The 23,689-nt window shown below is 44.6% G+C and overlaps 1 protein-coding gene across 7 annotated transcripts in view; it reads left to right on the forward strand.

Moving 5' to 3' along the window:
• CNOT10 (CCR4-NOT transcription complex subunit 10) overlaps window positions 1–22,345 on the forward strand; it is a 70,000-nt gene extending 47,655 nt beyond the window's left edge. For 3 of the 7 annotated variants that reach the window (XM_053221730.1, XM_027040572.2, XM_015086406.3), the window contains exons 14-19: window positions 12,744–12,857; window positions 15,781–15,911; window positions 17,063–17,098; window positions 17,299–17,426; window positions 20,881–20,956; window positions 21,913–22,345. In XM_053221730.1, the coding sequence (XP_053077705.1) occupies window positions 12,744–12,857; window positions 15,781–15,911; window positions 17,063–17,098; window positions 17,299–17,426; window positions 20,881–20,956; window positions 21,913–22,064 (637 nt within the window). In that variant the 3' untranslated portion in view covers window positions 22,065–22,345. Of the gene's footprint in view, window positions 1–12,722; window positions 12,858–15,780; window positions 15,912–17,062; window positions 17,099–17,298; window positions 17,427–20,880; window positions 20,957–21,912 lie in introns of all 7 variants that reach the window. The other 4 variants (XM_027040574.2, XM_015086405.3, XM_015086404.3 and 1 more) reach the window with 2 other exon arrangements.
• Window positions 22,346–23,689: the final 1,344 nt, after the last annotated feature.

Here is a 23,689-nt window from a genome sequence, read left to right on the forward strand (position 1 = left end):
CAGTATCACTGGACACAGTTCTTAATCCTTAATGAAGAGAGCATTTAAGCAGTTTTTAGGTTTAATTTTTACAAATTTATTTGAGTGTTGTATTAATCTTAGGGTTGTCTTATGCATGCGATTAACAAGTATTTTATTCCATGATGGTCGAACGGCTGCAGAGCTGTGTAAATTAATCTTGCATTCTTAAAGTGGCATTAAAGAGAAGGGTACGTGTGGGGTGTTCTACTTCCCCTCAGAGTTTTGTACCTCTCGTGGCACAGCGCTCGGCTTTCCACGTGTCCTGGTGGGAGGACTGGTGATTTCTAGAGAAAAGAACGTCACTTCCCTATTTTTGTGGAAAGGGGCAGAGGGCCTCCCTGGGGAATTCCGTCATCATAAAGGGAGGTAAAGATGGGTTTGCGCGAATCTGTTAACCTTTTTTTCCATGGAGCAGACGGGCGAAAGGAAGTGGGACAAGACGGAAGGAGCCTTAGGGTAGATTCATAAAAAGAACTGCTGTGCAGAATAGCAGTGATGGTAATGTGGAGACAAATGGTGCAGGGAAGGAGTTGTGAAAGATTTGTGGGTAATTTCCCAAGCTATAAAGGCTCCTAATGCAGTTGGGCGTGTTAAAGGGCAGCTCCGTGGCAGGGGCCAGCTGTCCTCTGTGGAAGGAAGGGCACTGAGCCCATTGGTTTGCTAAGATCATGGAATTCTTAGAGATTTCATCCACTTCTGACCTGCATTCTTTTATGTGATTGGAAAAGTGTGTGACTAGTGTATACTTTAGTTTTTATGGACTATTCTATTTGACCCCTTGTGCTCTGTAATCCCCAAGACACCAATGTAAAACCTCATTTCCTATTTTCAGCATAACTAATATGCAGTAAATTATCATGAGTGTTCTAATGGCTGCTTCTTATAGTATGGGTTCACAGCCTCTCGAGTACTTTCTTTTTTTTTCATTTCTGTATAAATGAAGATGGGTTCCACAAGATACTCATTCTAACCAAGTTTCAGACAGATCTGTTTTGAAGGAACTGTGAGATTCTGTGTTAGAATTAAGATAGTTTTCAGAAAAATATTCTCTCAGTTAAAACAGATTTGCCCCAAATCAGGAAAATGTGTCAGAAATTAACGAGGCAGTTTAATTGTGAAGCTCAGATGAACGCTGTTAGAATATTGTTCAGTTCCTGAATCTGTCAGAGCTCTGCAAAGCCATCAGTTTCATCCAGTTAAGAAAGCATACACACGTTCTACAGCCTTAAATTAAATAAATGCGGTGATAACATTTTCAAATAAAAGGTGACTCTACTTCTAGGTACTTACCCAAGGGAAATAAAAGCTTGTCTGCACAATAAGTAATAGCAGCTTTACTCATGATAGACAAAAACCAGAGATAGTGCAGATAACCATTAGTAGGAGAATGGGTAACTACATTGTAATCCACTTTATACTACTCAGCTATAAAAAACAACAAATTAATGGGGTGTCTGGGTGGCTCGTGTGGTTAAGCATCTAACTCTTTTTTTATGTGTTTATTTTTGAAAGTTTATTTATTTTGAGAGAGAAAGAGAACCCTCATGTGTGCGAGCAGGGGAGGGGCAAAAAGAGAGGTCCACACAGGCTCTCTACCGGCAGCACAGAGTCCAGTGTGGGCCTTGATCTCCTGACCCGGGAGATCATGACCTGAGGCGAAACCAAGAGTCAGATGCTCAACCCTCTGAGCCACCCCGACACCCATGTCTGCCTCTTGATTTCAGCTCAGGTCATGATCCCAAAGCTGTGGGATTGAGTTGTGCGTCAGGCTCCGTGCTGAGCATGGAACCTGCTTGAGATTCTCTTTCTCCCTCTGTCCCTCTCGCCCACTCTTGCGCACCCGCTCGCTTTCTCTCTCTCTCCTCTCAAAACATCAACAACAAATTATTGATACTTAAGTCAATATGAATGAATCTCAAAACATTCTGTGTTTCTGCGGTGCTTGGGTGGCTCAGTTGGTTAAGTGTTCAGCTGAAGTCATGATCTTGTGATTTGTGGGTTCAGGCTCTGCCTTGGGCTCTGTGCTGACAGCTCAGAGCCTGGAGCCTGCTTTCGATTCTGTGTCTGCCTCTCTCTCTGCATCTCTCTCTCTCTCTCTCTCTCTCAAAAATAAACATTAAAATTTTTTTTAAAAACCATTGTTTTTCTTCTCCTGCAGTGTGAAGTTCATGCTGTATGGTTCCATTTATGCCATTCTGTGCCAGGCAAAAACTACAAAACAAATTTAGGTTGATAGGAATCGCAGCAGTGGTGGGGCAGAATTGACTAGAAGGATCTTTCTGGGGTGATAGAAATGTTCTGTATCTTGATTGGGCTAGTGGTTACATGTATACATCCAAACTCATCAAATTGTACCCTTAAAGTTATGCATTTTGCTGTATATAAATTAATCGCTCTTAAAATTTTAAGGTTTTGGGGCACATGGGTTAGGTTAAGTCAGTAGAGCATGTGACTTTCATCTTGGGGTTCTGAGTTCAAGCCCCACATTGGGGGTAGAGATGACTGGAAAAAAAACTAAAACGTTAAGGTATTTTGAAATTTTGCAAAAAGTAATACAATTCTGCATATATGATGTTGGGAAATATAACCAGTAATGATTCATACCTGGTCAGTTCCGCATTCTGGCATGTCATGGAAAGCTCAGTTTCTTAACGAAAAGAGAATTCTTGCCACGTACTCCGTAGACCCTACAGTTGTGGTACGGGGTGGCACAGCCACTCCCACATCTCTACCAAGCACGTGGAAGGCACACTGTTTAATGTGTGATGCCAGGGATTTTGAAACTCACTGCCAACACTGCGTAAAATGTGTCAGCAACTTTTTTTACATTACATGTTGAAATGATATTTTATGTATATTGGGTTATTTTAAATATGTTAAAACTAATTTCACCTGTTTCTTCTACCTTCTTTAATGTTTCTATTAGAAAATTTATCTATTTTTTTTTAATTTTTTTTTTAATGTTTATTTTTGAGAGAGAGAGAGAGACAGACAGAGCATGAATGGGGGAGGGTCAGAGAGAGAGGGAGACGCAGAATCTGAAGCAGGCTCCAGGCTCTGAGCGGTCACCACAGAGCCCAACGCGGGGCTCAAACTCACGGACTGCGAGATCATGACCTGAGCCGAAGTCAGATGCTCAACCGACTGAGCCACCCAGTCTATTAGAAAATTTAAAAGTATATTCCCTGCTCCAATTACATTTCTGTTGGACAGTGCTGCTCTGAGGTTTCAGAACTGTGTTTGAAGTTTTTTATTTGTTCACACATGGTTTTCACAAATATGTAATACTGTTTCTATGCCAGCTTCCTCACGTGCCGTTTATTTTAGCTGAATATCTCAAACATTTTTTTTTAATTTTTTTTTTTTAGCGTTTATTTATTTTTGAGACAGAGACAGAGCATGAATGGGGGAGGGTCAGAGAGAGGGAGACACAGAATCTGAAACAGGCTCCAGGCTCTGAGCTGTCAGCACAGAGCCCGACGTGGGGCTCGAACTCACAGACGGCGAGATCATGACCTGAGCCGAAGTCGGCCGCTTAACCGACTGAGCCACCCAGGCGCCCCATTTGTTTTTTTTTTTTTTTAATTTACATCCAAGTCTGTTAGCATATAGTGCAACAATGATTTTAGGAGTAGATTCCTTAATGCCTCTTAACCCATTTAGCCCATCCCTCTCCCACAACCCTTCCATTAACCCTCCATTTGTTCTCCATATTTAAGACTCTCTTATGTTTTGTCCCCCTCCCTGTTTTTATGTTACTTTTTTCCCCTTCCCTTATGTCCATTTGTTTTGTCTCTTAAAGTCCTCGTATGAATGAAGTCGTATGATTTTTGTCTTTCTCTGACTGACTAATTTCACTTAGCATAATATCCTCCAGTTCCATCCACATAGTTGCACGTGGCAAGATTTCATTCTTTTTGGTTGCCGAGTAATACTCCATTGTGTGTATATACCACATCTTCTTTATCCATTCATCCGTCAATGGACATCTGGGCTCTTTCCATACTTTGGCTGTTGTGGATAGTGCTGCTATAAACATGGGGGTGCATGTGCCCCTTCGAAACAGCACACCTGTATCCCCTGGATAAATAAATACCTAGTAGTACAATTGCTGGGTCTTAGGGTAGTTCTATTTTTAATTTTTTGAGGAACCTCCATCCTGTTTTCCAGAGTGGCTGCACCAGCTTGCGTTTCCACCAACAATGCAAAAGAGATCCTCTTTCTCCACATCCTCGCCAATATCTGTTGGTGCCTGAGTTATTGTTAGCCATTCTGACAGGTGTGAGGTGGTATCTCATTGTGGTTTTGATTTCTATTTCCCTGATGATGAGTGATGTTGAGCATTTTTTCATGTGTCAGTTGGCCATCTGGATGTCTTTGGAGAAGTGTCTATTCACATCTTTTGCCCATGTCTTCACTGGATTATTTGTTTTTTGGGTGTTGAGTTTGATAAGTTCTTTGTAGATTTTGGATACTAACCCTTTATCTGATATGTCGTTTGCAAATGTCTTCTCCCATTCCGTCAGTTGCCTTTTATTTTTGCTGATTGTTTCCTTCGCTGTGCAGAAGCTTTTAATTTTGATGAGGTCCCAGTAGTTCATTTTTGCTTTGGTTTCCCTTGCCTCCGGAGACATGTTGAGTAAGAAGTTGCTGTGGCCAAGATCAAAGAGGTTTTTGCCTGCTTTCTCCTCGAGGATTTTGATGGCTTCCTGTCTTACGTTTAGGTCTTTCATCCATTTTGAGTTTATTTTTGTGTATGGTGTAAGAAAGTGGTCCAGGTTCATTCTTCTGCATGTCATTGTCCAGTTTTCCCAGCACCACTTGCTGAAAAGACTGTCTTTATTCCATTGGATATTCTTTCCTCCTTTGTCAAAGATTCGTTGGCCATACGTTTGTGGGTCCATTTCTGGGTTCTCTATTCTGTTCCATTGATCTGAGTGTCTGTTTTTGTGCCAGTACCATCCTGTCTTGATGATTACATCTTTGTAATATAGCTTTTAAAGTCTGACATTTTTGTCTTTAAAAGGCCTAATGTCCAAATGAATCTTAGAATGAAGACAGTTGTGCAGGATTGATATTTTGGCTCTCTGCTTTGATTGAAATATTAATGTTTCCACATGCATTTGAGAGATCATGATTTTCTTGTAAACAATTAGTTATAAAGGCATTCTTTTCTTTTAATCTTTCTAATTTAAAACAAAAAACAAAACAGCCAAACATTTACTGTCTACTGATACGTTATTTTTTTTTTTCATTTTTGTTAAGTTTGTTTATTTTGAGAGAGGCAGAGAGAGAGGGAGAGAGTTTCAAGTAGGCTCCACACTGTCAGCATAGAGCTCAGTCGTGACCTGAGCCGAGATCAAGAGTCAGATGTTTAACTGACTTAGCCACCCAGGTGCCCTTTACCTTACGTTTTAAAAATGGATTTATTGAGATATAACTCAAAAATCATACTATTTGCCCCTTTAAAATTTACAATCCAGTGGTTTTTAGTATATTCACAGAGTTTTGCAACCATCACGACAGTCACTTTTAGAACACTTTATCACCTCAGAAAGAAACCAGGCACCCTTTTCACTGTCCTTCCTCTGCCCCCAGTCGGCTCCCCAGCCCTCATTAATGTACCTTCTACCTCTATGAATTTTTCTGTTCTGGACATTCATATGAGTGGAATCAAAATAATATATGGGCTTTTATGACTGGCTTCTTTCACTTAGGATAATGTTTTCAGGGTTCATCCAAGTCGTAGCATGTACCATAGTCGTTTTTATTGCTGAATAATATTTCATCATATGGATATACCTTATTTATCCATTCACCCATTGGAAGACATTTGGATTATTTGTCTGTTTTTAAGATTTTTTTTATTTCTTTATTTTTAAGTAATCTCCACACCCAACGTGGGGCTCAAACTTAAAACCCTGAGATCGAGAGTCATGTGCTCTACCAACTGAGCCAGCCAGGCACCCCCGGATTATTTGTCTTAAAGCTATTGTGAATAATGCTGCTCTCTGCATTTGTGTACAAATTTCTGTGTAGGCGTATGTTTTTACCTTTCTTGGATATTTACCTGGAAGTAGAATTGCCAGGTCACATAGTAATTCTGTTTCTCATTTGAGCAATTGCCAGACTATTTCCTAAAAGGGTCGTACCATTTTATAATCCCACCAACAGTATGTGAGGATTCCAGTTTGTTCACATCCTCACCAGCACTTGTTATTTGCCCGCAGTTTGATTGCACATTGTTGTGGGTGTGAACTGGCGTCTCGAGGTGGGTTAGTTTTGCCTTTCCCTGAAGACTAATGATGTTGAGCTTCTTGTCATGTGCTCATTGGGCATTTGTGTATCTTCCTGGGAGAAATGTTCATGCACATCCTTTGCCTATTTTGTAATTGGGTTATTACCCTTTTATTGTTGACTTGTAAGAGTTCTTTACGTATTCCAGACACAAGACCCTTATCAGATACGTGATTTACAAATATTTTTTCCCATTCTGTGGGTTGTCTTCTCACTTTTTTGAAGGTAGCTTTTGAATCACAAAAGTTTTTCATTTTAATTGAGGTTAAAAAAAATAGAATGGAGATAAAAGTTTTTCATTTCAATGATACTCAACTTACGTATTTTTTTTTCTTTGATCATGCTTTCTGTGTCATATCTCAGAATCCTTTACCAAGTCCAAGGTCATGTTGGTTTACCCCTATGTTTTCCTCTAAGACTTTTATAGTTTTGGCTGTTACATTTAGGTCTTTGATCCATTTTGAGTTAACTTACATATGATAAGAGGTAAGGTCTCAGCTTAATTCTTTTGCATACTAATATGTTACTAAGAGTAAAGAAGTAAGTTCATATGATCAGTCACATACCAACATTTCATTATTGCTTAGTGGTTTAATAGCAGTCTTGGGTATGTACTGAGTCTGCATTTAATAGGGCATCTTTGTTATTCATTCTGAGATTGTGATATTAGCTGAACCTTTAATTTCTGAAACTAAAATGGAATCTGTCTAGAACTTGGGGAAAAAAGTGTAACAGAACTGAAAAATAATAGGAAATAATTTGGGGGCCCACATGGGAAATGTCCGTATGAGAAAATTTTAATTACAGCATACAAAATAAAAGTGAAATTTCAATTTGTCTTTTTTTTTAAGAAACTATAAAAATGGATAAAAAGAAAGTGCTCAGATCAAATTTAATTAAGCCCAGTTATTTAACAAGTATAAATTAAGGAACTTTAATGAGTTCATTTAGACTCTGATACTAAGTGAGTGATTTCCCATTCAGTTAAAAGGGACCTCTTAAGACCCAGCTTTTATGGGAAAAAGATGAATCAAACAAATGCTTAATAACAAATATGACAGACAGTTCTAGTGTACTTAATCCAATTTTGGGGTGCTTAGATGGCTCAGTCGGTTAAGCATCTGACTTTGGCTCAGGTCGTGGTCTCCGGGTTCGTGGGTTCAAGCCCGCATTGGACTCCATGTTGACTGTATGGAGCCTGCTTGGGATTCTCCCTCTCTCTGTCTCTCTCTCTCTCTCTCTCTCTCTCTACCTACCTACCTACCTACCACTGTACACTCTATCTTTCTCTCACAATAAATAAATAAACAAACAAAAAAAGAATCCTATTTGTTTTCGGTTTTAGTCCAGTGGTTATATTCTAGCTCATGAGACCTACCTGAAACGGAATTATGGCTAATAATCTTTTGAACCTCTTGGTGCTCTTACAACCGAGTATGTGGTCCTTACTGAAATGTGTCCATTTAGAATCAACTCTACCAAAGAAGGAACATGCCTGTGTGACATTTCTTTCGCATTATCAGCAGGGTTCGGATGATTCTTCGGTCGTCTGCCATTCTGTGGAGGAAGCCCCATAGGGCCACCGAGCCATTTAACAAATCATTTAACCCCTCTAGGCCTTACTGTTCTTTTTTAGCAAGTAAGCGAATGGGGTTGGGTGGTCTTCAGGTCCTGTGCATAAAATGCTGTGTCTGTGGCTTCAGGAATCTTATTTGCTGCCTAGGCTAGGACTGGGTCCTTTGGGATGGTAGATTTGGTTGAAAAAACCTTTTTTCAGCTTCTTTGTGCTGGGCTTCTGTTTGTTTTGGATTTGGGGTGTGTGAGTAAGCTTTTTGGCAGAAAACTGTTATTAGAAAGCAAAATGTTTATGGAAGACATGAAGTGAAAAACTTATTTAACTCTTAAATTTTCTTAAGATTTGAGAGTTGAAAAGTTTAACATTTTGGAGATTATTGTAAATACATGGAAATAGTTTGAAAGATTTTTTTTTTAAGTAGGCTCCATACGCACAGTCGGGCTCGAACTCATGACCCCAAGATCAAGAGTTGTGTGACCTACCAACTGAGCCAGCCAGGCGCCCTCATTTTTTTTTTTTTTTTTTTTTTTTAATTATAAAATCTAGTACCATGATCAGCTTGGAAGAAATCCTTTTTTATTTTTTTTTTTAACATTTATTTATTTTTGAGAGACAGAGTGAGACAGAGCACAAGTTGGGGAGGGGCAGAGGGAGAGGGAGACACAGAATCCGAAGCAGGCTCCAGGCTCCGAGCTGTCAGCACAGAGCCCGACGCGGAGCTCGAACTCACAGACTACAAGATCATGACCTGAGCCGAAGTCAGACGCTTAACCGACTGAGCCACCCAGGTGCTCCCGTTTGTATTTTTTTAATGTTTGTTTATTTTTGAGAAAGAGAGTATGCAAGCCGGGAAGGGGCAGAAGGTGGGGCCAGAGGATCCGAAGCTGGCACTGTGCTGACCGAGCCCGATGCAGGTCTTGAACTCACAAACCGTGAGATCATGAGCTAAGTCAAAGTTGGACACTCAACTGACTGAGCCACCCAAGGTGACCCAGAAGAAATTCTGTGTTGAATTTTTTGTGTGTTTAATGTTTGTCTATTTATTTTTGAGAGAGAGCAAGCACGGGCAGTAGAGGAGCAGAGAGAGAGGGAGGCAGAATCCCAAGCAGGCTCTGTGCTGTCAGTGCAGAGCCTGATGCAGGACTCGAGCTCACAAACCGTGAAATCGTGACCTGAGCTGAAATCAAGAGTCAGACGTTCAACCAGCTGAGCCACCCAGGCGCCCCTCTTCATTGGATTTTTTTGGGGCCAATTTTTCAAACAATGTTAGCTATAAGATTGCTTTGTAAATGTATTTTCCTTTGACAAATGGTGAGTAAGTTTACCCCCATTTTAGCCTCTCTTAATAAGGGTTAAACGATTTCAGACATTTGTTTTACATTAATTTCACTCACAGTGTGTGTGGCTTGGCAGATTTTGATGCCCAGTCTTACATGGCTTGTTGCTGTAATTTGGTGCTTTAAGGAAAGTCCTCACCCCCATTCTTTCCTTTCTCTTTTCTTGTCTTTTTTGTTCTCTCCTTTCTGAGGGTTGACGGTCTGTGGACCCAGAACGAGCTCCTCCAGCATGCAGAGGAGAGAATGTGGGGTTGTGTCAGACCCTCCGTGGGAGGGGGAGAGGGGCCGGGCAAAGCTCTGTGTCTCTTCCCTTGAGGTATAGTTCTTCCAGTCTGGTGACCTGTCAGATCCACTGAGTGCTTGGTAAAGCAGATTGGACAGTGACTCGAGGAAGCAGTGGGGTGGGGGTGGGGGTGGGGGGACTCGGTATTTTAAGTAGCAGCTCTCAAAAGTAAAGTGAGTTCTCCAGGGGCTTGGTACACCGAGCTGTGTGTGTTGGCAGTGTTAGAGCCCTGCAGGAATTACGCACAGTGGAGTGTTGACTCCTAAGAGGCAAAGGAGGAGGATGAGAAGCTGGGGCAGATTGTGAGGCACCGAGGAGAGAGGAGCCATAAATGTTGGCTTGAGTTTCGTGCAGTGATGCTTGCTTAGTCCTGACAGCTCTTGATCAGAATGCCAGCCCACAGAGTTCCACGTTCACATACATGAGTATTTTTGACAAGAAAGATCGTTGTTGTGATTTGACACGATACCTTCTGGGACAAGAGGTAAAAGTTGAGGAAACCACATTGTACCTGGTACATGACTGCAGTTTGGACTTCCTGGGTAACAGGAACCTGCTGCAGTCTTACATGACTGATTTCTGGACCCAAAGTGGGCTTGACAGGGGGCTGGAGCAGTAATAGCCCCCCACTGTCGGGAGAGGCTGGGGCAGGCTTTTCCCAGCAAGCCCGCCCCGAGGTGTGGCCGTCCCGGACGCCAGGCCCCACAGCTTGCGGGACATTCCCCTGAGGGAGCTTTGTCCTCGAGGCAGCCTCCCAGCAGGACAGGTAGAGGTCTGGGTGCCTGAGTCAGAAAAAACACTGAAAGCTGTGGCCTTACCTGTTAGACACCGCCTGCACAGATGCTGAGGAGTTGCGGTAGTCTCTGGGCAGGAGACAAAAGATAGTGGGCTTCTGCTTTTAAGGAGCTTATGTTTTGCCCTGACCTTCGGCCAAGTCATGAATGAAAATGGACATGAAACTTTGTGATGGTCATTCGTATAGGCCCTAAGCCCATGGGAGGCCTTGGGCCTCTGGAGATGGAGACTCAGGCCTTAACAGCCGTTTGTCTTCATCAGCAGTACATACGTACCTGGCTAGTGAATGAGTATTCGTTGCCATTTTAAAATGGAAACTACAGGGCGCCTGGGTGGCTCAGTCAGTGAGGCGTCTTGACTCTTGGCTTCGTCTCAGGTCGTGATCTCCCGATTTTGTGAGTTCTGGCTCTCGGTGCTGGCAACGCCGATCCTGCTTGGGATATTCTCTCCCTCCCTCTCTCCCTCCCTCTCTCTCCCCCTCTCTCTCTCTGTCTCTCTCTCTGCCATCCCCCCGCCACCACCACTTGCGCTGTCTCTCTCTCAAAATAAACCTAAAGCAAAATTTTCTCACGGCAAATTTTTAAAAAAGAATAAAGGAAAAACTACAAATAAGCCAAAAGAGGAAATTAAGTCCCCCTTAATCTCAGGACAGAGCTAGGCACTGAGGAGCTTCTGCACAGGGGAGAGAAGTAGCCAAGGTCTCCCTCCTCTGGGCCCATGAGGAAGGGGATGTTGCCCAGGGGCTGTGGCCACAGAGCAGCCTGGCTGGTCGAGACAGCTCCTGGAAACACAGACATATCCCTTTGAGAATGACACTCCTTGCCTGCTTTTGCTCTTTTCTGTGAACAGGGTTCAGATTTTAAGTTAGGAGTTCAGTTAGAAAATTGAAACTTCTGATGTTTGGAGTACATTGGTTGCTTCCATTTTATTTTAAAGTAGGCTCCATGCCCAATGTGGGGCTTGAATTCACAGCCCTGAGATCAAGAGTCACATGCTCTACTGACTGAGCCAGCCAGGCACCCCTGTTTTCTTCCCTTTTAAAAAGACGAGTTTGAGTACCTATGTGTGCATAGGTACACATGCATTAGAAAAATCATAACATAATCCTTCCTTTCTGTTTTATCTGTAGGCTGTCCTGTGAACTGATACAGTACCAATGTGATCGGATGGGAAGGGCGGTGAATTGGGGATCAATATTAGTCCCGACTCAAGTCACACACTCTAAGCTAGGGAGTATATTTAATGACTTTGGATTTCAGTTTCTACCTTCATAAAACAAGGGATCGCACTAGGCACTCTTTCAGCCTTACCATTGTGGCTTAAGGCCGTAAATGTCCATTTCCTTGTGTTTCCTCTGGGACCAGTCTACCTTTCTGTGTTCTTCGATGCCGAGGGAGCACTTTGCCTTCAGTGGACAAGTTTCCAAGGTTCCAGAAACCAGGAGTCATCCAGTGAAGCGGAAACAGCAGACCACTTCTGGATTTGCCCCACTGTGCTTTCAGAAGGGCCGTTTCTAGTCAGAGGATTTCAGATTACTAGAAAACTGCGGTGGTGCAGCGGTTACATTTTGCTTAGACTGAAATCACAACCCGAATGCACTTAATGATACACATATGTACTGTAATTTGTAAACATAGCTCAAAACCCTGTATCTTCGTTGGTTCCCTTGTGGTTGGCCATTCAGACCTCATTTCTACTTGACAGGGGTTTATTTTAAGATTGCTTTTTAGAGCGGTTGTTTAACATTCAAGTGATCTATTACTGCCAAGTCCTTGGCTAGACCTGCTGTAAATGAGCTGCCCGTTAAGTAGAAAGCCGAATAGAAATTTAGCTTTCCAGCCCAACTTAGCAAAATCAGTGTAAGCTGAATTTTCTTATCTTCACATGTAGCTTTTCAGCCTGATTTCTTTCTTGAGTATTCACAAAGTGCGCAGGCGAATGAAATTCTTTTAGTTGCTCTTGATACCGTTGCTTAGGGGGAACTGTAGCCTTGACAGGCTCAGAGAGGAACACTTTACAGGAAGCTAAGTGGATTTGTTCGTAACTTAATTGTATTTCTTCAGGAAATGGGTTTGAAAAAATAAGATCTGCTTCTGTAACTGCATTTCCAGGATGTTAAATGCTCTGTGGGAAGTAAGTTCTCAAGAGGCCCGTACCTGCATTATTTTTTGACAGGCAAAATATATATTGTATCTCTTTTGGTTACTTTGTTAGAGATGGGAGTCAGCTGGGTGGAAGCTACAGATGATTTAGGTAAATAGCAGCACACCGTGCCTTAGATGATAGTTTCTCCATCATCCTAACGCTTACCTGTGGCTTCCTCCTTTCCAGAGTGTCACAGCTATAATCAGGGCCTTCTTTCCTATTTAATAACAAATACAGCTGCTGTCAATTTTGTAACTCAGGTTTTCAGCCCTTCCCTTTTGTGTTCCAGATGCTCCATACTTGCCTGCAGTGCTTACGTGGCTCTGGCGTTAGGTGATAACCTCATGGCTTTGAATCACGCAGATAAACTTCTTCAGCAGCCCAAGCTGTCAGGATCCCTTAAGTAAGTGTGGCTTGCCCTGTGCGTCCGGGTTTGTTTCGTGTGGAGGTTTTCGTTAGTTTTTGGTGCATATTGCTGCTTTTTGCCCCCTCGGTGGGATATATATTATCTAGACAAGGCAACTGATTGAAGCATTAATTTGGTAATTCTGCGTTAGGCTCTTTTCCCTTGTACCTCAAGGATTAACAGCGATAGCGTTTGCTGGACAGAGCGTCAGGAAGTGGGAACTAACTGCACAGTGTCTCCTGTCCGCGGCTGGGCCTGTCTGGAGCGCGTGTCCACATATTGGTCCCCAAGATAAAGGGAGTCCTCAGGGAGAAGACCCACACGAAAAGGAGTTTCTTCAACGGGATAAATCTGATTCAAGGACTGCGGTTTAAAGGGGCCAACAAGCATTCTGAGGACAGGAGTTTCATTCAAACTCCGCAGAGGCCTCTTCACTAGTAGTGTCATTGTCATTCTAAAAGTTGCTAAAGCACATCTTTCCTTTTATGGAAATTGAATGAGAAGCAGCGTCCTCTGAATCTTTGTATGTGGCTTTTACTCAAAGCCACAAATGCTCTGCATACCATTAGGACAGTTGTTTTTCTCATTCATCCTGTGGGTGAATACTTAGGATCTCCAAAATATAATTACTTACTCTTGCTTTTTAGTGGTCTTGTTTATAATGTGCAGTGCTTAGAATTGTGAGATCGTACTCTGAGGAATAATTCTGCTAAGGTTTAGTTATTTTTGTCTTCAAGAAAACGTATTGCTGTATACAAGCATCTAAAATTAACATCGATTAAGGCTGTTTCAGGCCAGTGTTCCCCAAACACACGTTTGTATTTCAAAAAAAAAAAAAAAAAAAAGTAAGAGAGCATCCGGTGAGGTAAGAGACTGTCACAATTCAGACCTAAGACAGCTGCCCTTCTGCAAGAAAACCTCATCCAGCGACCAGGCCGGGAGGGAGCCTGAGTTCCAGCTGGAGGCAGGCGGGCTCCCACTGAGGGGAGGCTCCGTCGCCCAGCTCCGTGAAGCCCCAGCGAAGTCCCAGCGAGCCCAGTCGGCTGCCACAGCCATCGCCACGATCCAGCACTCAGGCTGTGGCTGTGACGCGCTCGGCCAGTGCGAGAGCGAGAGCGGTGTTCTGTTTTTCTTTTCAACAGAAATGAAACCCAAGTCCTCACTGCTTCTTAAAATTCTTGGGTTGACATTGTGGTCCCTATTCTCAGATAAATCCCAAGTAGGTTCGTGCCCTCTGTTGGAGGGTTTCTAAGTTCATTTATCAACTTTCAGGGGATTGGCCAAGCCATGTCTGGTCATTTCTTTTTTGATTCTCTTAACTCTCCTTTCCTGAGTGTTGGTTTCTTAGTGAACAGCGAGATCACTGTCTGTCTTCCCAGTAAAGACAGGTAGCTCGTTCTGCATCTGGCAGCTCAGCAGCTCGACCCCCCTCACTCCTTATTGCTTTCTGGACACGTAGTCAAAGGTTTCTTCGCCCTGGGTGTCACGAAGGCATTGCATTTGGCTAAAAACGGAAAATGTCCTGAAGTAAATTCACAGAAAACAATTTGAACTAGTTCTTTAGATATATGTGTTTGTGTTTTGCAATGATTACTGGCTTGTGGATACTAAAGAAAAACTTCAAATTATCTTATTTCAAAATATAATTGAAGTTACTGATTTTTTAAAAACTTGTCCGTTCTATTAGAGTATTTGGTGGAGAAGCAAAGTAAAAAGTCATTGCAGCTCCTGGTACTTAGAAGGAATTCCTTAATAAAAAATTAAAGAGCTCTTGAGTAGTTAATGCATATTAAAAAATCCCTAAATAGATTATATTGAAAAAAGCCTAAAATTGGAGGGCTTGAGATTCATGGGGACAGATTCAGTTGGGGCAGGCTAGCTATAGTAGGTGAGACCTGAGCTAACCATTTAAAAGGAGTTGGGCATAGAGATTAAATAAATTAAGTAAGTAAAAATATTTTTAAAAATATGGGGGGGGGGGGGCCCTGACTGGTTCAGTCAGTGGAGTCTGCAACTCTTGATCTTGGTGTTGTGAGTTCAAGCCCCGTCATAGATGTAGAGATTACTTTAAAAATAAAATCCTAAGTAAGTAAATCTTTAAAAAAAGAAGAGGAGTAGATATTGGCTTGTGGGGATGAGGCCAGGCTTGCCCAAGAAAGCAAGGCCACTGGGGAGCAGTGGGTGTGCCCAGCCCAGGACACTGTCTGGTGGGATGGAGAGCCATCTCTGAGGGGGTGGGAATAGTGACTGGATATAGAAACGTGGGACCAAACTTGGAGAACTTTAAATCCATAAAAGTTTTGTTTTGTTCTCGTGTAGAAAAAGTCATTAAGATTTTCAGCAAGCGTGTAAAATATCTAATCCTGTTTTATTTTTGAAAAACCAATCAGGTGACCGTAGGGAAAAATCATCTTGTAAGCAAAGGACTGGAAGAAGCAGGCTGTTGTAAGCCAGGAGGATGTGTATCCGTCCTGACGTCAGTGGGCATAAAATAGATTGGACAAAGCAGGAGACCTTTGGAATAGAAGTAGAGTTGGTCCAACCCGCCTCTGGTCTCAGTCCAGTCTGGCCCTCCGCTGTCTCTGGACCCGTCCAGCAGCAGAGCCTGATGGCTTCATCCTTCGACCGAGCTGCTGTTTTAGAACTTCATTCTAAAACAGAGCTTCATGTTGATGTTACTTTCTGCGTAAACAGAACAGTATGTTTGCCTGTTGTCAGCTGCTTTCTGAATCGACACATGTCATTTGTTCCAGCTTAGCTAATGTAAACAATTGTTGTATATTTTAAGATACTTTTATAAAGAGATAAAATTTAGCCCTTAATTAATCCATTTATAGACGTGGAATACATGAAGCATATGTACACCAAAGCTTGTTATACACTGGGTGTTGTGTGTATGTGATCTGTTTATTTCATTTAGGTTTTTGGGCCATTTATATGCTGCAGAAGCCCTCATCTCTCTGGACAGGATATCTGATGCCATTACTCACTTGAACCCCGAGAATGTCACTGATGTTTCCTTGGGCATCTCTTCAAATGAACAGGACCAAGGTTCGTGAGGACACATTTGATCAGAACTGGTCACCATTTCCACGCCCTTCCTGTTGTAACTCAGGATGTGTGGAAATTTAAGGGCACAGTTGGAAAGGGAAGGAGATTTTAGGTTGGCCGTCTACAAATTTGGCTGTACTTACTTTGTAGTAATTGTTTGCTGGGTAGATCTGGGAGTTGATTATCATATGGTCTAAATGCTCATTATAGAGGGGTGCCTGGCTGGCTGAGTTGGTAGAACGTGCAACTCTGATCTCGGGGTCATGAGTTCGAGCCCCGTGTTGGATGTAGAGATTACTTACCAAAAAGAAAAGAGAGACTCTTTTAAATCAGTTTTCACTTTTGAAAGCATGGTAGTATTAGAAAAATTTGTTTTGTTTTGAAACGTTTGTGTGTATTTATTTTGAGAGAGCGTGTGTGCATGAATGGGAGCCGGGCACAGAGAGAGAGAGAACCCCGAGCAGGCTTCACGCTCAGTGCAAAGCTCAACCCCGGGGCTTGATCCTGCAGCCTGCAAGATATCAACCTGAGGCATTATCAAGAATCTGACACTTAGGGGCACCTGGCTGGCTCAGTGGCTTGAGCGTTGGACTTCAGCTCAGGTCATGATCTCAGTGCAAGAAAGAGTTTGAGCCCCGCGTCGGGCTCTGTGCCAACAGCTCAGGGCCTGGAGCCTGCTTTGGATTCTGTGTCTCCCTCTCTCTCTGCCCCTCCCCTGCTCGCTCTCTCTCTCTCTCTCTGTCTCTCAGAAATAAATAAACATTAAAAAAATTAAAAAAAAAAAAAAAAAAAAGAATCTAACACTTAACCAACTGAGCCACCCAGGCACCTCTAGAACGATTTGAGTCTCATACTGTATTTTTCTCTTTGGAGGGATTCAGCAGTCCAGGGAAAAGTAGAAAGCATTCAAAAGTGAGTTTTAAATCATGGCTAAGTTTTTAAGGAAGCAAGACTGGCATTCATTGTATTCGAGATTATTATGCAGGCATGGGGGGAGGGGGCTACCTGCTGGTACCCTCCGGTAGAGCCTCCCGCGACATACTGAGAGATTGCTTCGATAGAGTGGATTTTCCATTTCGTAAACAGACTAGGTTTCTAAAAAATACGCTGTGTTGTCCTACCCCCTCAGGTTTGTTTTCTTGTCTTTGTAGGATCGGACAAAGGTGAAAATGAAGCAATGGAATCCTGTGAGTAAGAAGTTTCGTAAATACTTAAAGTAGCCTGGCTCACATCCCAAAGATGTAGACTCAAGCCTTCTGTGTCCTTCATTTGTCAGCCTAAAAATAGGGCTGAGCTCTATTCTGCGCAGCCGCTGGGGCGGTCGATTGGGTGGCGCTCTTGCCCTTGCCCTGGCCTCTTCAGCACGGTCCGCGCTCTTTTTCCCCAGCTGGGAAGCGGGCCCCCCAGTGCTACCCCAGTTCCGTCACCTCTGCCAGGACCGTGATGCTGTTCAATCTCGGCAGCGCCTACTGTCTGCGGAGCGAATACGACAAGGCTCGAAAGTGTCTGCACCAGGTGAGGCCAGCGAAAGGTTTGCAGTCTGTGGGTCTTGTTGCTGAGTTTGAGGCTCTGGTCAGTTTGTTAAAAATCAGAATATTACTTTCCCAAGCTTAAAAATACCCTTGCGAGGTAAACAACCGATCAGCTATTGAAAATGAACTAGGCATTTACTGGAGAGTTCTTCCTGATGGTTTTAATAATTAAAATTTCAAAAGACTGGAAACCAGTGTAAATAAGGGATCATCTGAATAATGGTGCATCCATATAGCCGAACACATGCAGCTGTAAACTCTGTGTTCCAAAATGATGACATATCCGAGACTTGCTAAGTGAAAGGACCTTTTGTATGTGCATAAAAGAGCTGTCGAAGGACACACTAGAAGCTGCAGAGACTGGTCATGGGTGGCAGGGTACAAACTGTGGGGCTGGAGCACTAAAGCAAGAGACTTCAGACCGAGAGCTGGCAGCCTGTCCCTGAAATGCACCCCTGAATCCTACCGCTGAGATGGTGCGTCATCACTAGGACCCCGGGAAGATTTTGATTGAGCCTCTTTAGGATTCCCGCCCATCCCGGATGAGTCACGGACCCTTACCTATAGAAGGGGAAGATGTATCACCAGTGGCAGCTCCAGAGGGATGTCACAGACTCAGAAAGGGGTAATTCCTCAAAAGGATAATCATTCAGCAAGTGTCTGAGCACTTACTTCTCAGTAGGCCACGGGAATAAGACAGTAAACAGGTAGGCATGCCACGACCCTGCCTAAGAAGGGAATTGCAAGGTCAGAGCGATGCAGAATTCTAAGACTTCAAATACGGAGAGTTTGTGCCAAATGGTATATTCACCAGCAGCACGTGAGAGGGCCCACGTCCCTGTATGCTTGTCGGGGGAACTGACATTGAAACTGAACCTGTTCTCCAGAGATAATGGTGGCTCCTGGAAATTTCCTAGGAAGTCCACCATATTGCGTATAGCATTGAAGAACCTTACCATGCCGAAATAGCCAAGAGTGATATTTAGTTAACTTAGTGGCGTCTCGTCGGCACTTCTGATCCCAAATCAGAAAAGTTAAGTGATGGGACTGTCCAGGGAAACGTGTGTGCTGTCATCTCGAAGTTGAGTCACACAAGTTGACGGGGAAGGAATTGAAAAACTCACTGCTCTTAGTGGCCGGGCCAGGGTATTTCACAACCCTTCTGAGAGTGCCCATGGACCCCAGTGGCTGGAGCAAACAGGGCCTTTGATCCAAGTTGCAGAGTGCACAGTCTAGCTCAGGTTCTCGTGCAGCAGGTGGCTGAGGCGGCTGCCACACTGGGAGAGACAGATGGGTCAGGGCTGGCTCTGGGTCTGAAGGGGCGGGGGGGGGGGGGGGGGGGGTTGTTTTGGTCCCTTGAGGTTTAGGTTAATCCAGTGCCTGAACCTGTGTTAATTGGGAGGCCCGCCCTGCCTGGGAGGGCAGGGCCGTGCTCTGCGCAGATGGTTCCGAGGGTCCCTGCCCACCACTAGCCTTTCTGAACGGCCAGTAAGCACAGCACCATCAAGTCTCATAAAATTGCTGCTGTGAATTCTCGTACCTGCGGGAAAGCTGCAGACTGTAGTCCACGCAGAGAACGATAAATGACCTGCGGTAACTAGCCACCTGGAGGCAAAGTGGACGTTGCAGCACCCACAGCATGCTGTGAAGAGGCTCTTGCCCGTATGAGGCTTGGCCCGGAAGTGTGAACTCTGTTTCCTGAACTGAGTGGTTGCCCCTCAGGGAGGTGGTGAGAGGAACAAAAGCCTCCCTGCTTCACTCGTGAGGAACTTAGGTCGTGTGCCCTGGGTGTGAGTCCCTGCTCACCCGAGATTTCTCCTGGGGCTGCCGGGAGCTGACCTTGTGCAAGCGTCTGGTCCCCCAGACGTCTCCCATCTCCACAGCTGGGTCTGCGAGTCCTGTCTCCCCATTTTCTGCTTCTCCGATTCCATTCTGAGAGAGAGAGGACTGAGGCGGGCGCCTCCCCGAAGCTCTCCGTTCCCCAGAAACCTATTTTTCTCTGTATCCACGGTGCATTCGCTCTCCTCTCTCCCTAGCATTTGGGGAAATCTGTTTGGATTACTGGTCAGCCGTTTGCACGCCTGTGGTTCTCAGGATGAGTCCGTGTCTTAGCCGCACGCCCATGTCTGGTCAGGAAGCGTCTGTACGAGTGCACTTTCTAATCAGGGAGCAGGCAGAGCAGCCTGGCACCAGAGCACCCGAGACTGGATGGGGAAATACGAGTTGATAGTGCGGGTGGGGAAAGGGCTGCAGCCCAGAGAGGCCCAGCCTGAGGAAATAGACCTCTGGTCTCGGCACGGCTGACCCAGAGCAAGCCCGGCGTCCTTTCTCAAGACTGGTCAGGGAGAAACTGCTAGCTGGAGATGTGACCCTCAGGTCCAGAAAAGGACAGCGTGTTGCTTAAATTCTTTTATTTGACAAAGTTGTGCTATTTCAGTCCTCAAGAATGAGGACATCGAAAATGCTTAGTGGTATGCTTGTTTCCAAGTTTTTGGTGTCCCCCCCCCCCCGAGAGCGAGTGTTGTGGAGAGGCAGAGAGAGAGGGAGAGAGAGAATCCCAAGCAGACTCCACACTGTCAGCACAGAGCCCAACACAGGGCTCAGACTGATGCACCATGAGATCGTGACCTGAACTGAAATCTAGAGTCGGATGCTTAACCAGCTGAGCCACCTGGCTGCCCCTGTGTCACCAACTTTTTCTTTTTAGTTTGAGTTCTTACTGCTTAGGTTGGGAACTTGGGGCCTACGATACTGAGCTGTTACTTAGGAACACAAATGGACATGCACATTTGAATATAAATGCAACGATGTCTGGAGTGAAAGCCACCAACAGACCTGCACCAGTGAGTGACTGGAGTGTAGAATGAGAAATGTCTGACATCCTTCTTAAAACCAAATAGAGTCAAGACATGGGAGAAAAACCCCAAGCAGGCAAAAACCACGAGGAAAGAAAAGCATTCCCCTGTTAAGAATTCATGATAGGGGCGCCTGGGTGGCTCAGTCGGTTGAACGGCCGACTTCGGCTCAGGTCATGATCTCACGGTCTGTGGGTTCGAGCCCCGCGTCGGGCTCTGTGCTGACAGCTCAGAGCCTGGAGCCTGCTTCGGATTCTGTGTCTCCCTCGCTCTCTGCCCCTCTCCCACTTGTTCTCTCTCTCTCTCAAAAATAAATAAAATGTTAAGAAAAATATTTTTGAAAAGGAATTCCTGGGTAAGGAAAATCATCGAACTAAAAATTACATGTGTAGTTGAATCTGTAGGGACAAGGACAGGTGTCAGAGCAGAACTGTAGTAGCTCCTAGGAGCTGCTGTGAGAAGGAGCTGCACAAGTTTGCTGACTTGCCGTTGGTAGGCTTTCTTTTTTCTTCTCTCGGCATCCCTTGGAGTTTGTCTCAAGCGGTTGGTTTCTCATGGGGGTCTTTTCTGTTTTGAGCAAAGGCGGCTTCGATGATCCACCCTAAGGAGGTGCCCCCTGAAGCCATCTTACTGGCAGTCTACCTGGAGCTACAAAATGGTAAGTCAGTCTTCTCCCCAATTAGGACTGGACCCTTTCAAAGAGCCCCAGGTTTTTGGTATCTGGTTTATCTCTTTGAATTTGAAACTCGGCCTTCCTTGAACATATTACCCATCAAGTTCTTTTAGGAAAAAAAAACCGGAGCTAGGGAGTGTTTGGTATCTTACAAATTCCTGCTTCTTGCGAGTTAGCCATACCTGCTTCTTTTTTTAATCTGTGAAAAGGCAGGGAAGCATAGCTTCTGACAGCTAATTATGGTTTAATCCCTGCTAATTAACCTTTCTCTTAGGCAGCCCAGATGAAGTGAGAACATGAGTCAGGATGCCAGTTGCTAAGAGTTGTACGCTGTAGCATTTGGAACGTAGATGTCATTAGTGAGTTTTACAGTAAGCCAGTTTTGCTGGAATCAGCCAAACCTAAATCCAGGCCATACCTCTGAGCACATACAACCCTTGAGGACGTGGCTTCTGGGAAGAACGACGGCAGGCCCTATGTAAGACAGCGTGAAGCCGAGAGGAGACCTGAAACAGACATACCAAGAGTTCTAAGTCGTGTCTCCTTTTGATCATGGGAATCCTTACATGGTTCCTTTCCTTTTATAGCTCTTGCCAGCATTTAAGTGCCTGGTACCCAGCTGGCCTTGGCTTCCCGAAAGGTGTGATTAGGGCTGGCCCACTGGCCCCAGAGCCCTCTTCCATGCAGTCTACCTTCGGAGACCAGTTCTCAAGCTGGGCTGTATCTTAGAATCACTGTGGGGCTCTTGCCCAGGGCGCACCCCGTGTCTCTGAAATCAGTTTGTGGGGATGGGACACATGTGTTATGTGGCTTCAGGGTGCAGCAACGGCGGCAGACTGCTGCTCTCCTGGACCACCTTTGGCTCCCTTGCACGCTGCTGATGGCTCGCTTTGTGCGTGACGGTGTTTATGCTGCTTCGTTAATGGGAAGTGTTTTTATAGGTAACACCCAGCTGGCCTTACAGATCATCAAAAGGAATCAGCTGCTTCCTGCGGTGAAAACACTGTCTGAGATGAGAAAGAAGCCAGTGTTCCAGCCTGTCCACCCGGTCCAGCCCATCCAAATGCCAGCTTTCACTGCACACAGAAAGTGACATTTTTGCTCTCAGAAAACTGTTACTTGAGACCAGGGGGGTATTTACAGGCCTCTTCAGTTGTATCACGGCAGAACGAATAAAAGAAAGATGGTGAAAGGTGCTAGTTTTGAAGACACGCTTTTGAAACGATTCTAACCCCTGGTTTTCTTTTTGCAGGAAGCTTAGTTAAAATCAAGGGTTCACAAACTCATTTTCGTCTGTTTTTCTTCAGTCTTAAACTGTGAGCCATTATGTGATGTATCTGTGTCATGGGCAATTAAAACACGGTCTTACCAGAAGAGTCTTGCACGGTTTTGCTGTTCTTGCAGCCGCTGGACCGTCTTAGCCCCTGGGGTTTAGCGCTCAAGCTTCCGAAGCTGCCACAGCTGTCGGTGGATGAGCAGCCGACCCAGCAGCTGGCCTGGGGGCACAGAGGAGGGACACCGATGCGTCTTCTGCCTCCTTGGGACTGAAAGGACCAGAAAATGCACAGGAAAACCCACGGGGCCAGGAAAATTGGCTTCAGAGGAGACAACCGGGCTGATAGGAATCACTTGCTTCAAGATTAGAGATGAAGAGCAAGCCGGTTCAGGGCACGGGTTGTGTTCACCTCCCCTGCGCCCTCGGGCAGAGGCCCCGCTTCTGGAGGCTGTCAGCAGGGAGCCCCAGGTTCATTGCTAAGCCCTGTGCAGGTGCAAACAAAAAGTTAAAAAATTGCATCTTTCTGGGGTGCCTGGCTGGCTCAGTCGTAGAGCATGTGACTCTTGATCTCAGGTTATAAGTTTGAGCCCTGTGTTGGGTGTAGACATTACTTAAAAGAATTTTTTTTTAAAAGTGTTTTAGGGGCGCCTGGGTGGCTCAGTCGGTTGAGCTTCAGACTTCGGCTCAGGTCCTGATCTCACAGTCTGTGAGTTCGAGCCCTGCATTGGGCTCTGTGCTGACAGCTCAGAGCCTGGAGCCTGCTTCCGATTCTGTGTCTCCCTCTCTCTCTGACCCTCCCCCATTCATGCTCAGTCTCTCTCTGTCTCAAAAATAAATAAACATTAAAAAAATTAAAAAATAAATTAAAGAAAAAGTTTTTTAATGTTTACTTTTGAGAGCAAGAGAGAGAGTGTGAGTGGGGAAGGGGCAGGGAGAGAGGGGGAGACACAATCCAAAGCAGGCTCCAGGCTCTGAGCTGTCAGTACAGAGCCCGACGCGGGGCTCAAACCCACAGACCGTGAGAACATGACCTGAGCCTAAGTCAGACGCTCAACTGACTGAGCCACCCGGGTGCCCCAAAAGAATAATTTTTTTAAAAATTGCATCTTTTCGAGAGACGGGTATATGTTATGGGATTGACATGACCAAAATTTGTCCATAAGGTCAACACGTTAAACTTTGGGATAAAAAAGCCGTAATACAGACTTGTTTAGAAAAATTGGGTGAGGAGCGCCTGGCTGGCTTAGTCAAAGGAGCATGCAACTCTTGATCCTTAGGGTTGTGAGTTCAAGTCCCACATTGGGTGTGAAGGTTACTTAAAATCTTTTAAAAAAAAAAAAAAGAAAGAAAAAACTGGGTGACCTTCTGGTTGAGACCGTGTTTGGCAGGTTCATCCAAGCTTGCTGTTTGGAAGTGTCCCTTGCTGTCTACACCTCTTCAGT

This window comes from Acinonyx jubatus, chromosome C2, assembly GCF_027475565.1.
Source record: "Acinonyx jubatus isolate Ajub_Pintada_27869175 chromosome C2, VMU_Ajub_asm_v1.0, whole genome shotgun sequence".
Lineage (NCBI taxonomy): Eukaryota > Metazoa > Chordata > Mammalia > Carnivora > Felidae > Acinonyx > Acinonyx jubatus.